We start from the raw sequence: 21,245 nt of genomic DNA, 5'->3' as shown, positions 1-21,245 counted from the left end.
GTCGATTCACGCTCCTCGAAAAATTCCTTACACGCCTTTTGTATTTTTGCTCTTTTATTTTTTTATTATTAACCGTTTCTACACGACTAAAAAAACTCGAAAGCCCAACACAGAGACGCTCTCTTCCCGGGTGCGAACGTGTGTTATGCGCATAATAATTGTATTTTTATTATTTATATTTATATTTATATATTTGTATTTATATTCATATTTATATCTATATTTATATTTGTATTTTGCATTTGTATTTATATATATATACACACACACTTATATATATATGTGTATGTATATATATGTATATATGTATATTGCGCACGCGTACACGCGCGAGCTAACACGGTGCATGGCTTTTCATCCTCTTCTTGTTCTTGTTAATCAATTAGAAAAAAAAGTCGCCATAACGTTATACAATAATAACCAGTAATTATAATAATATTCGTATGTAAGTTGGTATTCTTCCGCCATATTTTCGTTTGCCTTAAATGCTAAGGATCTATACGTTTTATCATCTAATATTTATCAATTATTTATATATATATATATTTATATATTTATATATATAATATTTATATATATTCTAGACTTAGTCACTTAATTATTTAGCAATTAATAATATTAATTTAATTCATTATTATTATTATTATATTATTCTTTATTAATGTCGGAGAACGGGCATTAATACGCAGTTTCGGCCACATCTATCTTTACGCAGCTTCTGCCCTTCGTGTTTCCCTTACTTTCTGCTTGTCTTATCTTTCTTTACCACGTCGCTCTTCTCGCAAACTTTCTGGACGTGTACCGCGATTTATAAATTTATACATTTTTCCCGCATTTTTGTTTCGCATCTTCCTCCTTCCATTCCTTCTTATTTTTTAGATTTTTTTCATATTTCTATTAGCTTCTTTGTGTCTTCCTCACGCCTTCAATTTACGTTTTTTTTTTCTTTTCCGTTCGTTGGAAAGTAGCGGTTATTTCCGTTCAATCGTCGCCGTTGTTGCGGTCGATCAATCGCCGTTGCAAAGACGAAGCCTCCTTCTGGGTAGAAACTATTATCTTCTTATCTAAATCGCGATTTTCCGATGTATTAGTCGTAATAGTACGCATCCAGTTCCGTCCAAAGTTCGTTCATCGTGGTGAATTTTTCCAAGGCATTTACATCGTTCACTGTACCGTCAGTCAACCGTGCTGCGTTCTGCCCTCTCGTTCATCCTAACGAAAAAAAAATCGTAGTTTGTTAGCGAGAGATTGCGATACGTAAGCCATGATCTTTGTGAAATCAGCGCAAGCGGATCGTGTTACTGTTGGAGTGCTTAAAAGTGAATGGAAATAGATGAAATGTAAAGTAAGATCCCTTCGCGAATCATACTTTATATAATGTAATATATGAATCATAGTCCAATATAATCTTTTATTTGTATTTTAAGAAATTTAATCTGAAATTAATAAATGATAATGTACATAAGAATTTAATCACGAAAGTATCTCAATCATTTAGCATCCTATTATTTGTATGCTCGTTACAGTAGGAGAATTAATGTTATGAATATTTCATGTGGCACACTAAGTGGAAACTTACGGTGAACCGGTAAGGAAACCTAGGGTTTCTGTTATATTCATTTTTGATGAACGTGTTTGCGTTTGCTACAGAAAGATGAAAGTATTTCGTTACCGTATTCGTACGATAATGCGCTATATTCGAGAAAAACAACAGGAAATGTTACAATATTTCAAATTTAGTTAACTGAATTAATGTCTCATAAGAAAGATGATGAAATGGCTTATAACTATTTGCTACTTGTGCAATAATTATGTAGAATTCAGAAACATTTAATTTTAATATTAAACAGATTTCATTACCGTACAACTACTTTTTTCAAATTAAGAAGATCTATTACGTATTAAATATTATGTAGCATGAAACGCCTAAATAGAAAGATTTAAAATGCAGGCGAACGTGACTACGTACCTGTTATTAGATCTTAACAAGGCTCAATGGTAGCCATTAGTGAACGCCGCTGGTATTAGAGGACCCTAAAATACGAAGAAAAATATTTTGTCGAGGTTCATATATGATGGTTTTAAGGACAGGAGTTTATTTATTTTTGTACGTTATTTAAGATGGTGCAAAAATATCGTTTCAACTACGTGCAATTGCGATACTTGATCATGAAAGGTTGCATCGTTCGATTATAAAATTTTGTCCAAATGATGAAAAGGAGAAATAAGAATTAAAAGGGAAAGAATAAAATACAAAAACATAATATTGGCAAATTGAGAAGCTCAGCAATCGAAACCGATTTATAATCGAAGCTACAGCAACGTAAGTTGCAAATTCTAACAAAAGAAAAGGAACTTGCACCGTACTCTCGAATCTCTCGACTCTTCTTCGTTTTTTATTTTATTCAAATATCTTTTCTAAAGTACACTGAATGGATAAAAGAATTATCACAGATAAATCTAATAATTTTGTTAGAATGGGTTAGTTGCTAGAAAATTTTTTCGTTCAATCCGACTCGTTCGGTGCGAAAAGAATATCAATTATATCAGACATCTAGTTACCAGTGTACAATATACAATGGCAATTTTTTTATTTCCTTCTAATGTATGAAATTTCTTTCGTTATTTCGAATGTTATAGAATGTAATAGTAAGATATTTCTCCAAGAAGCAATATAATCGAATCTAGAATGTAGAATAAGGAATATCGTAATTTAATATAATCAGAAAATGCCCGGGATTGATGAATTACTATTGGATAATATAAAAAGTAAAGTGTAATTAAATTTGTAATTTATAAAGTGTATTTATTTAATTATTACATTCTCAGCACTTTTTAATAAAAAGAAAAAACATCAAAAGCAGTACAAATATTTCCCGCGAAGATAGCAGAAACTATTATTTATAAACAGATCCAGATGTCAAGTAGTATAAGTCAACCACTGACGACTATCGCAAGTTTCACGAATTTCGTTCTAAAATTGACACGACGATCTAAAGTCAACTTTCTACGGTTTATTTGATTATTCTATAAGTAATGCAGTCCTCAAAGTATATTTATATATACACATATTGGATGCAAGGCAATCTAGTATTAATTAACTAGTAACACATTTCCTTTAGTTTCTTTAACAGTTTTTCATTTACCTATTAAGTCTCTACTTGTATATCATAAAACTCCTATAAAAGTCTGCATCACTTATTGGATAGTCTACCATCTCTATCTCCCCTTTATTGACTTCAAAATGAACTTAAAATCTTCCATATTCCCAATTTCGTTGTTATAATCAATCCATATCACGTGACATCGCGAACCTTTCAAACTCCGATTTCCAATATAACTGCGATTAAACAAAGCATGAATAATTCCATGGGGCCCTAGGTCAGCGTGAAGAAGGATAGTAGAATGGACTTACGGGACTGTAGTTGAGCGGGGCACGGGACACAGCGATCGCAGGGAACGCGGTCGTAGGGGGCTGCGGACTGGCTGCGGCCTGGACGTAGCTGGCGACTGCGGAGTCCGCGGCTGCGGCAGCTGCTGCTGCTGCGGCGCTTGAACTATACATGTCGATGGGGCCCGGTGAATTAGCCGCAGGAAATGATCGGCCCTGTGGCCCACCGTGGCCACCGGCCGCGTGCGGCGACGCCGGCGGAAATCCGGCCTGTGCTGCGGCCGCTTGGTAGTTGTTCATCACTGCAACGAATGTGCCGGTCATTTTTCAATATTCCCCAATGCGCTGCCACGGCCTCAACCGACTAAGCAATTAGCTGTGCTGCTGGTGTGTCCTCGTCGAGCGCGAAACGCTAACCAAGTGCTTCGCGAGTAAAAACATAAGGTCAAGTGAAAGAGAGTGTTTCTTGAAAGAGAGTATATGTACATGTCTTCAAGAAGTCTGTTAGAAGTCTGTTCAAGGCTGGTACAACCGATAAGTAAGTAGATTGGTTGAGTAGGGATTTTTTAAAGAAAACTGATGCGGTCAAATGAGATACCATGTGAATTAAATGTGAAACGATTTGAAAGCAGAGTAAGTCAGCTGTTCTTGTAACTTTGATTTCTTTTGAAGAACTAACCGGATTCGTTAGTTTACTAGCTCATTTGCAGAAGATTCGCGGTGAAATGCATGTAAATTTTTTTATTTTTGTTCATTCTAATGTATTATCGAAATGTTTCTGATTGATGTTGAAAGGTGAAACAACTATGCGGCTATGGGCGTAATGTTTGTAGTATTTAGCTTGAACATATATGGAAGGAACATATTTTATACACATATAGGAAATACACGGAAAAGAAGAAATTTGTAAGATACCATGAAGCGAGATAGAATACAATTTTATAAAAGATTTGCGCACATAATTGTTTCAACCAATCAAATGATATACTACTTATTATAATAATGATATGAACTTATTATATGAAATTAAACATCGAAAGGTTAAATTCTTAAGTCGAACACGAAAATTCCAATTACTTTTGAACATTTGAATAATTGATTGGAACATCATACATTATACATGTTTTTGTAACAGCAAGCTAGAAAAACAAACACGTTGATTAACACATACATAAGTATTCATAAAAGCTATATAATTCCTCTGTTCCAAAGATTTTACACTCTTAAAATGTTAATAACGACATTACTATATTATTGCTTATATCAGTATACCTACTACCGGGAAGCTTATCGAAATTAGTATGTGTTTTTAACATCGCTAACAAACACGCCTTACAATATCAACAACAAAATCACGCAATCAACATCACAACTTGCGTTTCTGTACATGTGTATATCTCGCAGTATAAGGAACATCTCAATTAATAAGCGACATGTGCGTATAAAAATAAATTTGTACCCGTTAGAAAAGGAGAAGAAAAAATAAAGGAAACGTTTCCATTTCCTTGTTATACCAGTGAACCAGGACGAATTCGTAATAGACATCCAATAAAACATGTGAACACTGGTACAACACAAAACAGATACACATACAGAGAAAGAGAGAGAGAGAGAAAGAGGGAGAGAGAGAGAGAGAGAAAGAGAGAGAGAGAGAGAGAACAGTGTAGAAACGTCGCCAGTTACGGAAACAAATGATCCAGACACATATAAAACGTGGAAGAAGCAAATAAGGAGATACTCAATAAGCGGATTACAAGACACCTCTGCGCGTAATGGAACAACAGAAAACCATCGGAGCTGCGGAGAATGGATACAATGTACTATACACGTCGCTAAGACAAGGAACGCAATCGCACGAGCCAGTAACAGCGACCAACACATAAACAGATATCGTCGAGCACGTGCGATTTAGCTCTAAAGTGATTTGACTGTTCATAATGTGGCGGATTTTCTTCTCAAGAGGAACGATTTCGTTTCTGACTCGTGTTTTTTGCGCGTTTTTGCTATATCTTTCGCGTTCATGTTAGTACGGTATTGTTTCAGGGCAAAATAGAATATGCTATAAAACGAAGAAAAATGAGATAAAAGAAAATAAATAAAGAAACAAAAAAACAATATAAAAGACCAGCGCTCGCATTTTATAATAGGAGGAAGGATTCCAGAATAAAAGGGATAACGAAAGTCGAGCAAACAGCAATTGATTTATAGAATAATAGCCACTCGAAAGGCAAAATGGAACTAGTACAGTGACACCAATGCACAACGATCTCGACAATACTTAATTGGCCAGAAGTACACGGGCAACGATCCGCTCGAGTCTCTCGAAATAACAAGGGAAACGAAAGGAGACCACTATCACGCGTTCCGATTTCGAGGACATCGCGGCTTATTCATCAGCTGTATACGTGTTCCTCTTCGTATTAGCAGCTACCACGTCTGACAAACTAAAATATACCCCGGAATTGTATGCCCTAGGTCCAGAGGTTTCAGGGAATAAATTGCCAACTTGTCATCCACGCATCGGCCCGAAAAGCTGCGTTCCAGTCTCGAGTCTTCTGTACCAACCGGCCGAGCGAAACAACGAAAGAGATTAATGTACGCGACCACAGAATGGATCTCGCACATATCTTTTCTCAATACCAACCACACACTCCATGGCATTCCCAATTTTCTAACACTACATATATTTTAAAACTTAAAATCAAGACTATTTTCTCCACTCCATGGTTATCAATTCAATTATCATATACGATTGCTCACGATAGTGTTCGAATATTTATCTTAAAAAATTTGTATTCATATTTAGTGAAAAATTGATATATAGCAAGAATAACCATTTTAAATATACATATAATTAGTGTCGAAACTGATTCCACTGAATATTTGGACTTATTACTATAATAGATAATTGAGTGTTTAAATATTTTTGTGATTTATACAAGTGTTTGATTACTTTCGTGAGCAACTGTATGTACAAAAAATACAATAACGACGATCTCCAAGAAAAAAGAAGAAAAAAAGAGCAAGGGAAGGTGAATCACTACGAGATTGCGCAACGTAGCTACGACACGGAGGACTAGGTATAATTCGAAGACAAAGATGACGAAGAGATTCCAGACAGAGGGTGGAAGAGGAACGCGAAGAATTCGAAACTCGCGAGGACGAAAAGAACGAGGAGAGGGGCAGAGTATGACAAACCGAAAATGCTCGATGTACAATCTAAAACCCTATTCAGCTTTTAAACTCTTGACAATGGCGACCAGTTAGAAAGTTTTCTACTGGTGGCTGGATTTGTCGATGCGGAGTGCGAGGGATGGTGGGGGTGGGTCGAGCACGATTCAAAAGTTTGATTTATTTGAGAGGAGATTGCGAACAGCACAGGAGCCGACAGGATCAGGCCAGATTTTGCGATCGGTGGGAGAGAAAAGGGAGAAAGAAGGAGGAGGAATAAAAAAATAAAAGGGTTGAAGTCGTTGTATTTGCTGTCGGCATCCAGCCGTCCTACATGTGTGACATTTTTCAGAATTCCTTGCTGTCTGGATTGCTTCGCCATCCGCTCGACCTCGCACCATTCACAAGCTAAGAAGAAAGTCCTTTCACTGGCATGGGTCGTGAAAAGTGCTCTGAACCGTGACCATTTTCGAGAAATTAGCACGGATTCTTGGTAAAGAATTCTACAGAGAATTGCAGTAGGATTTTTCCTTGCTCGTTTAGAGGAACGACTTTCCTGGGAAATGCTTTGCACCTGATTTATTCTGTCTGATAGAACATTTCGAATGTTTAATTATTTATTGGGAGATGTTGTTATTTTGTACTGGACGTATTTCATTTACGAACCAAATAAATAATGGCTGTTCAATTTATTAATTATGATAGTTGCTAATACTTCTTAACTTCTTAACAAATAGAAATCATACGCAAATCGTTCATGCACAAGATCATCCCATAAAATGAAAAAATCCATGACATAAAAAATCATGCATTTATACGACAATTGACTGTATATATATATACCGATCGAAGAATCCGAGCATGGAGTATCCTCGAACGAGGAAACGCTCAACCGAGGATAAACATATTCACGGTTCAAACTTCAGGAAGCTTAGCAAGTAGGTATGATTCACTGGTTCGAGCTTGTTCACTACTCAAAGTATACGAAGAAGTCGAAGCAGCCCCGTAATTTGCCATTAAGACATAATGCAAAGCTTGTTTCTTTTAAAGCTCGAGAATCGAATCACGAAAGAGAATTGAATTACACGAGTTCCAAGCCTCGTTGTAAGCGGCGTCGTAATACCGGATTCCGTCTAGCTATATCGTAACGTCTCGATCTAACAATCACGAAGACCTCGTGCTAAGAAGCAGAGCTGATATCGTTGTTATTCTCTTCCTTCCTTTCTCTTGCTCATACTTTCTCTCTCTCTCTCTCTCTTCCCCTTCCTCCCTCTTTCTCTCTTCTACCATTACTGCCTTTCGCTATATCGCGTGACTCGATAATGAAAACTATCAAGAATCGGAAATCGTGCGCCGTTCCCAGCGTACCTATTGTCCGTGCATTTTGATATATATAATATATAATACATATTTTATATCTGCATATAGTATATGATGCGCATATAAATATAAACCTCGAGACTCTTTAGCGATGCGAGACAAATTAAGAAAGCGGTAGTAGGATCGAAGCCGAAAAGAATGGTAAACTTTTAGACGTACCAGAAAGAGCTTGCGTGAGCAAGGGCGTGTTGTTGTTGGGGGTGAGCTGTCCGTTGGTAAGATCCACTGAAACATAAAACTCTGATCACAACTGTTCCGTACATCAAGGCTATACGCGATATCGTACGCTCTCGCTACTCTCGTTTACTGCCACTCAGCAGAGAGTAAGAGAGAGATATGTAATACTGTCTGTAGCCGATTAAAGAAGAGAGAGTTAAAAAAAAAAAAGAAAAAAGGAAAAGATGAAAGAAGACGTAGAGAGACATCTGTGTGACGCCAAAGTGACGGCCGAAAGAAAGACAGAAACGTGATTTTTCCGTGTGTGTTGCTTTGTCGTTGATCTTCTCTGTACGCTGTGCGACGATCGAGCGAGCACGTTTTCCTCCTGCGTCGTGACACTTTCGCGATCCCCGGATTAAACGTTCTCTCCTTTCTTTCGTTCTTTAGCCTCGCTACAGACCTTTGCTACTCTGGTCCAACTGGAACCCGAGTCAACGTTTACTATGCTCGCAAACTCGTCGTTAATCTCTTTATTTTGGATGAATCATAACGATTACGTTTGAACACGTAAAGCGTGGTCAAATCATCGTCCACTATAAACCATGTATTTAGGTATCCCTTTCCCTTTCATCCGTGCTGCGTTACGCGATATTTACCTGGGAATATTCCACGTGCTCGCAATCGTACGAGTAACCGAATATCGCACTCTCGCGTTCGAAGATTCGTAAAATATTTGCCGTGTGATAATAGAACCTATGGCTACCAATTGTCGCACGGGTTACGGCAGCAGCCCCGTCTCGTCGATTGGACGCGTCTCACCGCGCTGTTATTTCTTGCTTACGGGACCGACGAAGGCAGAAATGTATGAATCGCGATCGATGACGTGGAACAGAAGCGCTCCAGCCTCCAAAAACGTTTAGTGAACGAAATTGTGAAACTATCAACGAAACGTTTGCGTTTCATGGCGCCGATAAACTGTAATGATAATGATCGATGTTTTGCGAAAACGTGAAAAAAAAGAAGCGGTTGAAAGGAGAGACAGATGTACAAAGAGAAATAGAGGCGCGAAGACAAACGGACAGACAGAGAGGGGAAAAAGGCGTGCTTTTTTCCACAGTCCAAAGTGAATGTCGACTTCATACATTTCTTCCGGAGTGCAGTCCGTTGGACGTGTTGCATCGGTGTCTCCGTATATGCGCGGCTTGCGTTCTCGCTTCCGGTTCCGTGGTAGAACACTGCCGGCACTCCTGACATTAATAAAGAACAAGAAGAAAGCTGAGAATGTAGGCAAAAAAAACAAAAAACGGGGACGAATAAATAAAAATAATCTTGGTAAAAAATTTGCTGCTGAGATTGTACGAGATAAAAGAGAGAAAAATACCGTTGGCATGGTGAGTTTATTTAGCTGCTCTTTTTGGCGAAACAGCGACAACGTGACGATTTAGTTATACGTGGTTTATGTGCGTAAGAAGGAAATCAAAAAGTATGAGTCTTCATCTTTACGAAACATTAATAAAATTGATCGATTTGGTTGACTAAAGAAGTGATTATTGAAAATAGAGTTAAATGTAGTCTGAATATAAACTGGATATTTAATTCTAATACTTTTAATAGTACGAGAAATTTTAGAAAATATCAGAAAAATTACTTCTGGGTTAAGAATAGATTTCTAATTACTTAGTCGTGATATTTGCTATGACACAAATCGTTGTAATGCTATTATTTCTGCTATGAAAGATAATTCCTAATTATGTAATCTCATACTTTAAAACTTAGACCAATAACGTTAAAATCAACCCATCTAGGAATTTTTCAATGTATTGTACTAGTCTGAAATTTATTCTATGAGCCGAAATAATTCAATCTAAAAGAGAATAATTATAAAATCCAAGACCCGAAATAAGTAATTATCTTTAACAAAAATCAATGACCAAAATAAAACCGTGTATTGATAAATACTGCAAATGCGGCATTCGCAGTGGATTCATATCGGTCCTACGGAATACATATCGCGAACAATTGCGATAACCTTCGCGCATTAATTACTCCGACGCGTTCGATAACGTGGAACTCGTTTCGGCAGACGAAAGAAAAAAAAAAATAATAAAGAAAGAATTTTCATTGCAAGAAAGACCGACAGAAAAATCGGAGATCCTTTATAACCGGCTAAACAAACATCGACGCGTTTTGTGCTAGCGATGAATGCGGACGTTCTGACGTCACATTCTCCGCTATTTTTTCCACGAGCTCGCTTTTCTACGAAATAAATACGGCGCCTACGCGCGAGCATTACGCTGCCCCTGGCATTTACCATTCGGAATCAAAGAAAAAAAAGGAGGTAGATGAAAAAAAATATCACACAAAGAACCACGAGTAAATGGTTTAAAGTTGGTAAAACGGTCCGCAAAGGTGGACTCGTCGCGAAGCGTATCGTATGGTAAGAGCAGCGCGGAAAGCAGAAAAAATGGACGAAACACAGAGAAAAGACGGCCCATCAAAAATAGAAATACACCCACGCGAATTGTAGCCACGTTTGGATTTATGTCCGGGGAACTGTTAGCGGTGCTGATTGATTCGAAATTTGCGTGGATTTTAGGAGATTCGAGGGGTGAATTGTCATCGATATTGGGTAAACAGGATGAAAAATAAATCAGGATGATACCAGAGTGTTTTGGACAAGTGGGTTGGGTTGTAGCTTCGAAAAGGACGGAAATGAAAGAAAATGTCCGATCTGTCAACAGTATGTATTTATGTGCGCGCGTATGGTTCAAATATTCTCCTTTCTGAATTGAATTATCTATATATTCTTTGATATAGCGATTGACATCGTTTCCCTTTCTATAATATTTAATATAAAAATTAAAAAATATGAACTTTTAGAAACTGATGATTTAACAGAAATTTAGTAGATAAAAATGTAAGAAATCGATCCGTATCGCAAAGTACATATTACTTTTTTTATTTATTGCAAAGAAAAATTATATCGATTAATTAATTCAATATGAAATCGCTTATTTGCTGCTATACGCATGCATAATTGCATGAGATTGGCGTGCAAATTACGACACATTTATTTTCTTTTATCTCTAATCGTTTTAAAGCTACAACCCAATCTACTTTCCCGAGCCACTGTGTACATGGAAAGTTATTTAGAGATAAGCATCGATGCTATAGAATAAACATAAGAAGAGATCGACGATAGTAGCTGAAAGTTTCTACATAACACAAAACATTACGATATGTCGCAAAAGCTAGCGCCAGGTTAATTGGGTTAGTGACTCCGAGTATAGATATGTACTTAAATGGTTAACCAGTTTACGAGAAAATGAAACATTACGAGTCTCATGAGGATCGAAGGAGACGCGTCGCAAACAGATTTCCCGTTATAATTAAACTGATTTAGTAAATGTCTAAATATCTACAGAACTTTAATTCTTGCACAAATTTTGAAAATCTCTAAATTATTTCTTGATGATAAAGTAAAGTAAGTCGAATAAAATTAATGAATACCGAAAAATGATAGGAATATGCAAAAAAAATGGTACGTTAACGCGGAAGGAAAAAATCAGCTTCGGACAGCGTGAAAACAGAGTTTTCCCAGAGTGTGGAATCTCGTTTTAGGAACGGTAACCGGCAGGACTGATAACGCGATAGCGTAAGGGGGTGAACGGACCATAAATCGCGGATCGACGTGATTTGTATGGGGTATCACGCCGCTTAATGGTGTGGCTTGTCTCTATCGAACGGTCGAACTCTGGCCGGAAGTTTCGAGCCACTGCCAGGTTACAGAGGAATATTCGCCACGTGTCTCTATCGCGTGACAATTTACATGACTTCATATCTTTTTCTCACCACGCAATCCTCGGCTATAAATGGGAATGATATGACCAGAGAACTACGTGGTTCGCATTTGTCACTAGATTACGCGAGGATGACTCCGAAGAAACCGTCAAATACAAACAATATTTCATCATTGGTAACACACGAAAAGAGGTAAGCTCCATGGATACGATCCAGGGAAAGCTCGTGCGATCCGATTAAGTAATATGGATTAAAAGACTGCATACGATGCGGAGGAATACGTGATGCACTCTTGATTGTAGAACCGTGATTGTGGTACGAAATACGTAATTCTATAGCGAATGTGAGATTGAGATTATTGGCGCATAAGAAGATTATTGTTACACGTAGCTTTTTGTAAAATTTAAATGTTTTATCACATTTCCGATTAAGGAAAGATTGCTTTCATAGATTATTTTAGTTTTGACGTTAAGGGGGTATTCTAGTCTAGAGGCATGAATTTCGGGCGGTTTTTGTAGCTCTGTACAAACGAAACAAAAAATATTTTTACTATCCATTTTTTTATCATTTGTTTATTGACACTTTAAGATTACATAAAAAATTAACTGAAAAAACTCAAAATTCACAAAGTTATGAACTGGCAAAGTGGGGGATCCAAAAAAAAGGGCGTCCTGGCGTGCATGATTTCAACCCTTCTAGTCATCTGAAGCAATAAAGCCGAACGGATTCTTAATTAGTATAGATGCGGCTATATCATGAACCTTGCAAAAGTCAAAACAATATTTTTTACAAAATGGCGGCTGTTTGAAAAAAATTTTCCTTTTTAGCATGTTTTTTGGCTATTCCGAATTTTTTAAAAATAGTAAAATTAAAAATTTTGATCTGAGCGTGGTTGAGGCGATAGAGGAATGTATAAAGAACATTCACACCAAATTTCAAATAAATCGGTTCATTAGAACTTGAGACATCGTGCACGCCAACTCGAAAAAAGTAGTTTCGAGAAAAACGCGTTTAAAGTTTTGAGATAAGTTTACTCGAACAGCGTCTACCGTCTACTGTTCATTTGTTTCGGTCGGACCGGAGCAGATGCCACGTCACAAAAATGGCTGTAACTCATAAAATAATTGAAATTTTGAAAAATACTTTTAAGGGCATATTCTTAAATGTCTGAACTTTGGGAATATGAAAAAAAAAAAATTTTCGATTTTTTCAAATTTCTAGACTAGAATACCCCCTTAATACGTAAATTTGTAATCTGCGTTTGTAGTATCCTTTGGCCTGCTTAATTGCTGATTTTGTATTCATTTCATTCTTTTTGAAATTTTCTGACTTCAATTAAATTAATTACTTTTTTAAGAAGAAACCAATTATTCATCTGTCAAATAAGACCCAAACCATAGAGGGAATAATTACATATTAAACAAAAGCTAAAAACGTTAATAGAAGTTAAATAATAGTTCACTCATTTGTAATTCTCTAATACAAGACACTAAGGAATTTAGTCTCAATCATACAATCAATAACATATATGTTTCTCCGCAATAAGAGCACATCGAACCTGATCCAACCGCTCGAACAATGGAGGTTGCTGGAACTTTGAGGGAGCGTAGCGTAAGAAAAGCGGGGACACGCGAGAAGTAATGGACGAAAATCGGAGTGCTGTAAGAGCCTGGTGACAAATGAACCGGGAAACTTCGCCCGCAGACGTTTATCGAACGTTTCATAGAAAGAAGGGGGCCATGTGCCGAGATAGCTGGTTCGGAGATTCTGGATCTCGCAATTCACGAAAGAAAAAAAAGGAAAACAGAGAGAGAGAGAGAGAGAGAGAGAGGGAGAGAGAGAGAGGGTGTCGGTAGCGCCCAGGGTATCTCGTATCCAAAAATGTTTGTACACGCAATGGGAAAATCAAGTGCAGAATGCACGCGATAGCATCTAGAACCGAACTTCTTAATGCTCATGTGATTCGATCGTTTTCATCGAAACGGCAAACGCATGAAGATCTAGGCCAAGAGTTCATCTATTTCAAGTGTATCTCCAGCTGACGTAGATACGATCGAGAGTCTGTATAACGGGAGGGGAACGGTCTGCACCGCGAAATCCACTCGTGGGGTATGAAATATCGGCCAGCAAGGAGACTGTGAGGTCTTGATAGGAGAATAATTTTGATCAGGTAAACCTGTGTCGGCCAGTACAGATCGGGTAATTTTTCAATTTATTTAACACTGACTCAAAACAGCTCCAGAAATGGACTCGTGACATCTGTTGCTGTTACTTTGAAATCCATGCTTCGAATAGGACGAAATTGACGTGGACGAAGGAACGGAGGAACTTCGAGAATAATTGAAACTATAATTTTTCGTTCGTTCGAGTTTTCTCTGGTTTCAAAATAATAAGAAATTTAATTGGAAAGCGAAATTGGCGAATGTTTTGGACACAATGGATGAGAATGAACATAGGATTCGTGAATACCTTCTTAAACTGAAAAGTGCAAATGAAACGAGCTATCTCGTTGACTACATATTCAGAGAAAACTAAACTGCTTTCCGTCGATCGATACGATGCCCGACGATTCTTAGAGTGGGCAATAAAATGCACGTGTCTCTCCGACAGAATATTTCTATACATCCTTATGTATATATCGCGGACATAGATAGCGTTAGCGCAAGTACCGATTTGTTTTTCTCGGACAGGAGTGGGTGACGGCAAATATATATCTCACGCTGCTGATAAAATACATCTTCTTGAAATATCGGTGAAAGTTAAGGATAGCGTCGTAATGCAAGCGGAGGAAACATAAATATGACGGTTCACGAAGCGACGAGAGGAGAAAAAAGCGGTGTACGATTAAATTTCAACGATTTAAAACGATTAAGAATAATTTAAAATCGTAATGCATTTTTATATCGTCAATTTAAATTTGATGTGAGAAATTGTTTTGTGACGACGAATTTCGAGCGAAGAAAAAAAGATAAAAAAGGCGTTTAGCGTATGCGATTATCATATCTGAACGTAACGCAACATGATTGCATCACGTACCATTATTAATACATGATTTAAAGCATTCACTGATCGTGACTCGATCATTCGTGCAGCGAAAAAGCACCCTCGTTATCCTGAAATATGTTCAAGCGTACAGCCTCGACGAAGCAACACACTGGACGAATCACGCGCTCGATCAACAATGATGACGATGGTTAATAAGTTGATTAACAACAGGCTGTTAGTTGGTCATGTCCTCGTACAGCGACGAGAACGCGAAGCATCAACAAAGGGAACAATTTTAACATGGTTCAATCTGCACATCCTAAACTACACACACGTATTCAACGAACGAATACACCGATAATAAACCTTCGAAACAGTATGGATAGGCATAAAAATAGTGGTGAAAAAGTATATGTAATAAATCGAGTATCTTCAACGTCGAAACTCTCTAAGTAACTACGTACGCGTTCAAAAACTGTGGTCTCACTCGGCTAAATATTAACTAAAATAATTAGCGTTCTAATACACTAGTCAATTAAACTCCAACGGTATTCAAAAAACATTAACAACGATTCGAGGTAACAGGTATTCAAGTTACTAAACGTATCCAAAAAAACACTATTCGCAGATACAGCGGGTTGGTGAGTACAATAGAAAGGGATAATAATATAGTATAATACGTATTAAAAAGATACGGACAGTTAAAAATCTGCGGATATACACACGACACACAAAAGAAAGATATCACTCTCATACTATCTACATACTAATCTACTGTTCTATCAAAGTTATTCTATAAACTATGGATCGACGATTTCGAGGCTGTGGTCGGAATCTTTTGTCTTTTAACCTTTGACGTCCGCCACGACCTCCAAGCTCGCCTTTCTTCATTACTACTGTGTCTATAACCATTTAATCAAACTCAGACGACACTTAAAAGTTCTCTTTCAATGGATAAAGATACTGTTTACGGTCAGTCGACGTGTTCTATTTTATGTCGAAATTCCGACTAATATAGCCTAAACACCGCTAAGGCTGCCAACTATCCTTGTTCCGTGTTAAACTCGCATATGTCTTGTCGCAACTCGGACAAGCTCGATTGAGGTTAATTTAGCGAACGATAATTAATTTTGTTAAAAATGGTACGCTTAGTTGGCAACCTTAACACTAACTAGTTCAATTACTGTAAACGTTAAATTACAAAAGTCAAGTTGACAACGAATCTCTTTTACTACTGACTGCTTCTAACCAGAGGCTATTTATATCCGTTCAGCTCGATTTGTCTAAGTTGTCTACGTATTCGTACCACCACGGGACGATATTTTATGTTGATATAACGAATTCACGATATATGTACTCCAATGATCTATTTCTTTGCCATAAATCGAAGCGTAGAAATCATAAATTAACAAAACATTAGCGACCGATCGCCCCGTCGTGGTCACGCTAAATTAGTACTATGAATAATGTATAATAATAATAATAATAATAATAATAATAATAATAATAATAATAATAAAAGACCACTGTATATACGACGACGTTTCTAAGAGACAGTAGGTTTAGGTAGATGGTAGATTACTCGCCCCTAGGTGACTGCATCTTCGAGGTAGTCTTCGTCATCGATCTCGGCAACAGTCCTGTCCCAGACGTCTGCCTTCCTCTTTTGAGATTATTCGACTCGAAATTTAGCCGTATTTTACGCGATAACAAAATGTGACCCATAGCCGGTGCAACGGCGACGAACGGAGCGAATTCTCGCGACAAATTCTGTCGCGTGTATCGTGTCATGGAAGCTGATATTTCACAGCGTTTCTACAGGAGCGCGAGAACAATAACTTCGTATCCGGCGAACAAAAGAATGTTGGACGCGAGATACAAACGATCGTTTATGAAGAAAAAAAAAAAGAAGATACAAACGTATATCGTGGTTGCAAGTAAGAGAAATTCCAAAGGCAACGATTCGGGCCCGGAAGGAAACGAACGGAGGTCTTCATCGACTGTTGGCACTTTCGTTTGGCTATGGGTCGCGCGACCAAGGGAAAGCTTTTGTTCTTTCAATCGTCGACTGTTTTCAGTTTTCACTAGAACTACAGACATTGAGCTTCAATGCATGCATCCTTTTGACTGGAAAGAACGTTAGTCGAAAAATGTACGCGAACGAGGGACTCCAGGGTGTAAGAGTATAATTCAGAGTAGGCCACACCTTATTCACGAATGGAAATCCTTCCTTGATGGATTTTACAATCGTTTCGGGAAGGATTCGAGAAGCTTTCCTCTTCCATGCTACATATATATACGTATTATACACACAAAATTTCTCGCGATTACGTTCCCGTTACGAAGAGAGAAAGAAGGGAAAAACCAGAAGAACAGGTCTAAAGACGTTAGGCTAAGTTCTAGTGAAAACTAATGCAGCAGTTTAGGCTTCTTTACTCATTACGAATAATAAAATTGGAAATCTTGGAAAGTAACTATGTACTATGAGCTAGGCAATCATCCAACACCAGTACAAGATACGGGATTTAAATATATATATATATATAAGTATAATATAATTATGTATATGTGTATACATTAGTCAAATATTTTTGTTACCATTACTTCTGGGCTATTCTAGATACTATAAAGAAGAGAGTATCACATGAAGAAAAGTAGAATATAGGAAGAGTGGAGATATTTTACGCTATCTTTCTTACGTAGAAAGCAATCATCTCTTCAGAATACTTCATACAACAACGTATCGTCGCGTTTTCGTTATAATTCTAATCTCTATATCGTTACTCGACTCGAACTTCAAGTTTTTCATCACACCTGCGTCCGCTTCCATTCGCGGAACGATGTGCGACGATAAATACGAAAAGCAATCAACACACGAGACTACGTGACTAGAATAAAAGAAAGAAAGGACGGCCGTAAACAATTCGTATTCCGTTACGCGGGACCAACTTCATTTTATAATATAATGTAGACATTATAATTTATCCCGACTGGAAAGTATCGAAGAAGCTGAAGCGTTGTGACGGGTTACAGGATGCGCAGGGTTATCCGTGGAAAGAAAGTCAAGCCAGAGTATAAAGTTTTTAGAAATCCTGTATCGATTCGAGTAAACAGAAGTCGTTTGGAGAAACAGAAATGCATTACGAACAATGGGGATAAGGAGAAGAGGGCGGTAAGCGAGGAAGGAAAACGGAGATTGAAAAGAGTCGACGAAAAGTAATTCCAAACTTTCGACGCGAAATCGTTCGCCGCGGCGGCTACCCTTAAGTCGCTTCTTCGATACTCTGATCGGTTCGAGGAGCGTTCCACTCCCATCTGAAATACTAATTATAGCGATGATTAAAAGGCAACGTAACGAGATAATGACGGGAATTAAAAGGCAACGAATTACGCGATGAGTTAGGTCCCGATCGAGCGGTAAATCAATTTTTACCGCTTTTTATTCTTTTCCAACCGTTTACGTTCGAACTGATCGATAGTGTCGCGGAAATTGTTGAAATTCTCGGTGATTAACTGCATCGACACTTTTATTCATTGCGTGTGTTCAATTTCCATTCCATTACGTCGTACGTAGAGCACATTCGAAATTCCATTACGTTCTTTTTTATTTTCATCACCTTTAATCAATGATCGTTTGAACAAATCCAACGGGCCCCGGCTCGAAAAACAGTCGACGAACTTTTCAGCGAATTAAATTCCGTCCGCGCGTGAAATATGTGTTTTTCCTTCGGTGCATCGCGAAAGAGGGAAAAACTACAGAGGGGAGGAATGGCGAACAGATCGAATCGAGAAGATGCTTTTCGGTCAATGTCGATACCGTCCTGTTCTAATAGGTTCGATATTAATATTCCGGGGACACGACGAGGATATACGGGCACGCGTTCCTCGAGCTTTTTCCCGCGGAAATCAACGAACCCGACCATTTCGCGGGTGTAATCCAATTACATTAAAAAATTTCAAACGAACCGGCACTTTCTTTCTACGTTTCCCCTTGCTCTCTACATTCCGAATATTTCTGAACCGACAAAATGGCCGGGTGTCCGTGATTTCCTGTTCGATTCCCGTCAAAGAACGATCGAATGAAATCAGGATGTTTCCTCCCCTCGTTGTGATTCATGATTAAAACGGAAATGTTGTTTTTATTTAAATTCGCAGATACGTTCGCGACATCTTTCCGATAAGCCGGATCGTCGACTTCGGTGATGAAATGGTCACAGGCGGAACAACGAACAAACGGATGCACAAACTATAATAACAAAATACGACGTTCTGTCTCCTAAGCATTCCATAAGAATATACATAATATGTTTATATAATATATAAATGTATATAACAGTATGTGTACCAAAAATCCTACCAATCCAATATAATAGAACACTATCGTTAAACAATGCTCGAACTATGGGTGCCTAAGACAACTAATTGGCAACAAAGACTCGTATCCAATTAATTAAGAACAAGTAACGTGGACCGTGTAAAGAGTTGACATGTTTAATGGATAATCAGTTCGTGTATGGTATGTGATCGTGTGCGGTTTTGGGACAGTGAACGTTTGTTTGAATTTGTGGTTCAGCGACGTAGTAAATGATTTCGATAGATTTCTAAGCGGCGAGTGCGATTTAGTATGAAACAAGAGCGTGCACATTTCCGTTGGCCGACTGTTAAATTGAATCACTAGTTTCGAATGAGTTCACGAGCTGCATAGAACGGGTGGAAATTGCTTGAAATTGACGTAGAATGTTGAAGGAAAATAATACGAAGATTCGATGATACTTTAATTCGCTATTTTATGCGGTGGAGCAAGCCGTAATTTACTTCGTCTTTCTAAAGGAGGTACTCAGACGTGTTTTATTTAGCGGATTTTCTACGGATATTGGAACAAAATTCAAGCTCCGCATACGCGCATTAATTACCAAACAAAGGCACGTTTGACAGTACCCATTTTTCGCAATGTGATTTTCATACAAATCATTTTCATACAAATAACATCGTTTTAATTTCAGCCGACTAATTATCTCCGTTTTTCGACGATCAACCGACTCTCATTGTATTTTAATAACTACCGCTATCGATCGAGCAACAATGCCGTTATCGCGGATTTACTAACATACTCTAAGAGAAAAAAAGAGAAAAGGACTTTAATTACAAGAATGAGATGTATTGTTTATCAAAATGTTATAGAATGGAGTATGCTAAGCACTAAAGATTATCGTTTAAACCGGGTTCGAATCGATAACTATAACAGACCAATTCACGATGCGATACCACATGGAGATGTTTTGCAATGTGAAGGTGTTACAGGTGAAGGTGTTAGTGTGTGTATCTGTGTTTGCATACGTGGAATTTGGGTACGTACTACGTACTACGGATTACGGTTACCGTCAACACGAGCGAGAACACGAGAACTTGGTGGAACAACCTGGCACTTTGGGGTTGAAGCTTACCGGTGCAACCCCCGCTGGGGCTCACGGACACTCGGCCCACCCTTGGCCCCACTGCGCGGTACACGACCGCTCCTACCCAACAACAGACATCACCGATCTTACATTATGCACACTTTTCCCCGAGATATCGCGATTATAGAACTTTATTATGTATCGTGTTATGGTTATACGTATGTACACTAAGTTTGTGGGAATTACTGTTTCGTTGCTGGATGAAGCTCCATAGAAGAATTATATTATTTATTATATAAGGATAAGCTGAGCTTGTGTAATTTAACTAGTTTTACACTCTGTATGTAATTTACGTGTGAAAAAAATATTACTGAATTTTTATTTTTTAAGGGTTCCTAGAGAAACTGGTATATGTAATTAATGACATGGAAATCGTATTATTAAAGTTTCTTTTAATTGATAGGGTACGAATTGCGTAACAGCCGATATCATTACGTTGACGAGACGCTTAATCCAGCATCGTAAGTTTCGAGTACCTCCTAGAAAATGCAAGTCAAAGTTGCTCTCTGCCTCCAACTCGGCTCATAATATCAGAACTGCACTCGTTCGAAAATACACAATTGCACGAGTATGCTTTTTCCCGAGTTTAATCCCGGGATGTTGAATATTGAATGCTGAGTTATTTCACGAAACAAGTGTATCGATTATGTTAGATGTTATCTAGCTCATAGTAGTTCGAACTGAGAAACACTATCTCGTATTAGAAGAAAGATGTTAATTTCTTCTCTATTCTTTTTTGTTTGTTTAAAACATTCATGTCCAATGCATTTGTTCCATATCTCTAGATCTTTTTCTTCTAATACAAGATGCGATGGATGTTCTGTTTTTCCTTTCAATATCATCCGTTTTGCGTGGTAGATTTTATTTATTACAGACATTCATTATTTATAATCCTTAATCAT

The 21,245-nt window shown here is 37.8% G+C and overlaps 1 protein-coding gene across 6 annotated transcripts in view; it reads right to left on the bottom strand.

Annotated features, from left to right (window-relative positions):
* Positions 1-935: 935 nt before the first annotated feature.
* Positions 936-21,245, bottom strand: part of LOC117215078 (RNA-binding protein Musashi homolog Rbp6) — a 761,999-nt gene continuing 741,689 nt past the window's right edge. For 3 of the 6 annotated variants that reach the window (XM_033461501.1, XM_033461507.1, XM_033461505.1), the window contains 5 exons: positions 9,244-9,348; positions 8,102-8,167; positions 3,416-3,693; positions 1,970-2,034; positions 936-1,212 (listed from right to left, as the gene is read on the bottom strand). In XM_033461501.1, the coding sequence (XP_033317392.1) occupies positions 1,993-2,034; positions 3,416-3,693; positions 8,102-8,167; positions 9,244-9,348 (491 nt within the window). In that variant the 3' untranslated portion in view covers positions 936-1,212; positions 1,970-1,992. Of the gene's footprint in view, positions 1,213-1,969; positions 2,035-3,415; positions 3,694-8,101; positions 8,168-9,243; positions 9,349-20,331; positions 20,404-21,245 lie in introns of all 6 variants that reach the window. The other 3 variants (XM_033461502.1, XM_033461503.1, XM_033461504.1) reach the window with 3 other exon arrangements.

This window comes from Bombus bifarius, unplaced genomic scaffold (genome assembly GCF_011952205.1).
Source record: "Bombus bifarius isolate JDL3187 unplaced genomic scaffold, Bbif_JDL3187 scf7180000009343, whole genome shotgun sequence".
Taxonomy (NCBI): Eukaryota; Metazoa; Arthropoda; class Insecta; order Hymenoptera; family Apidae; genus Bombus; species Bombus bifarius.
Note: the sequence above shows the minus strand (reverse complement) of the source record. Positions and strands in the feature narration are given on the sequence as shown.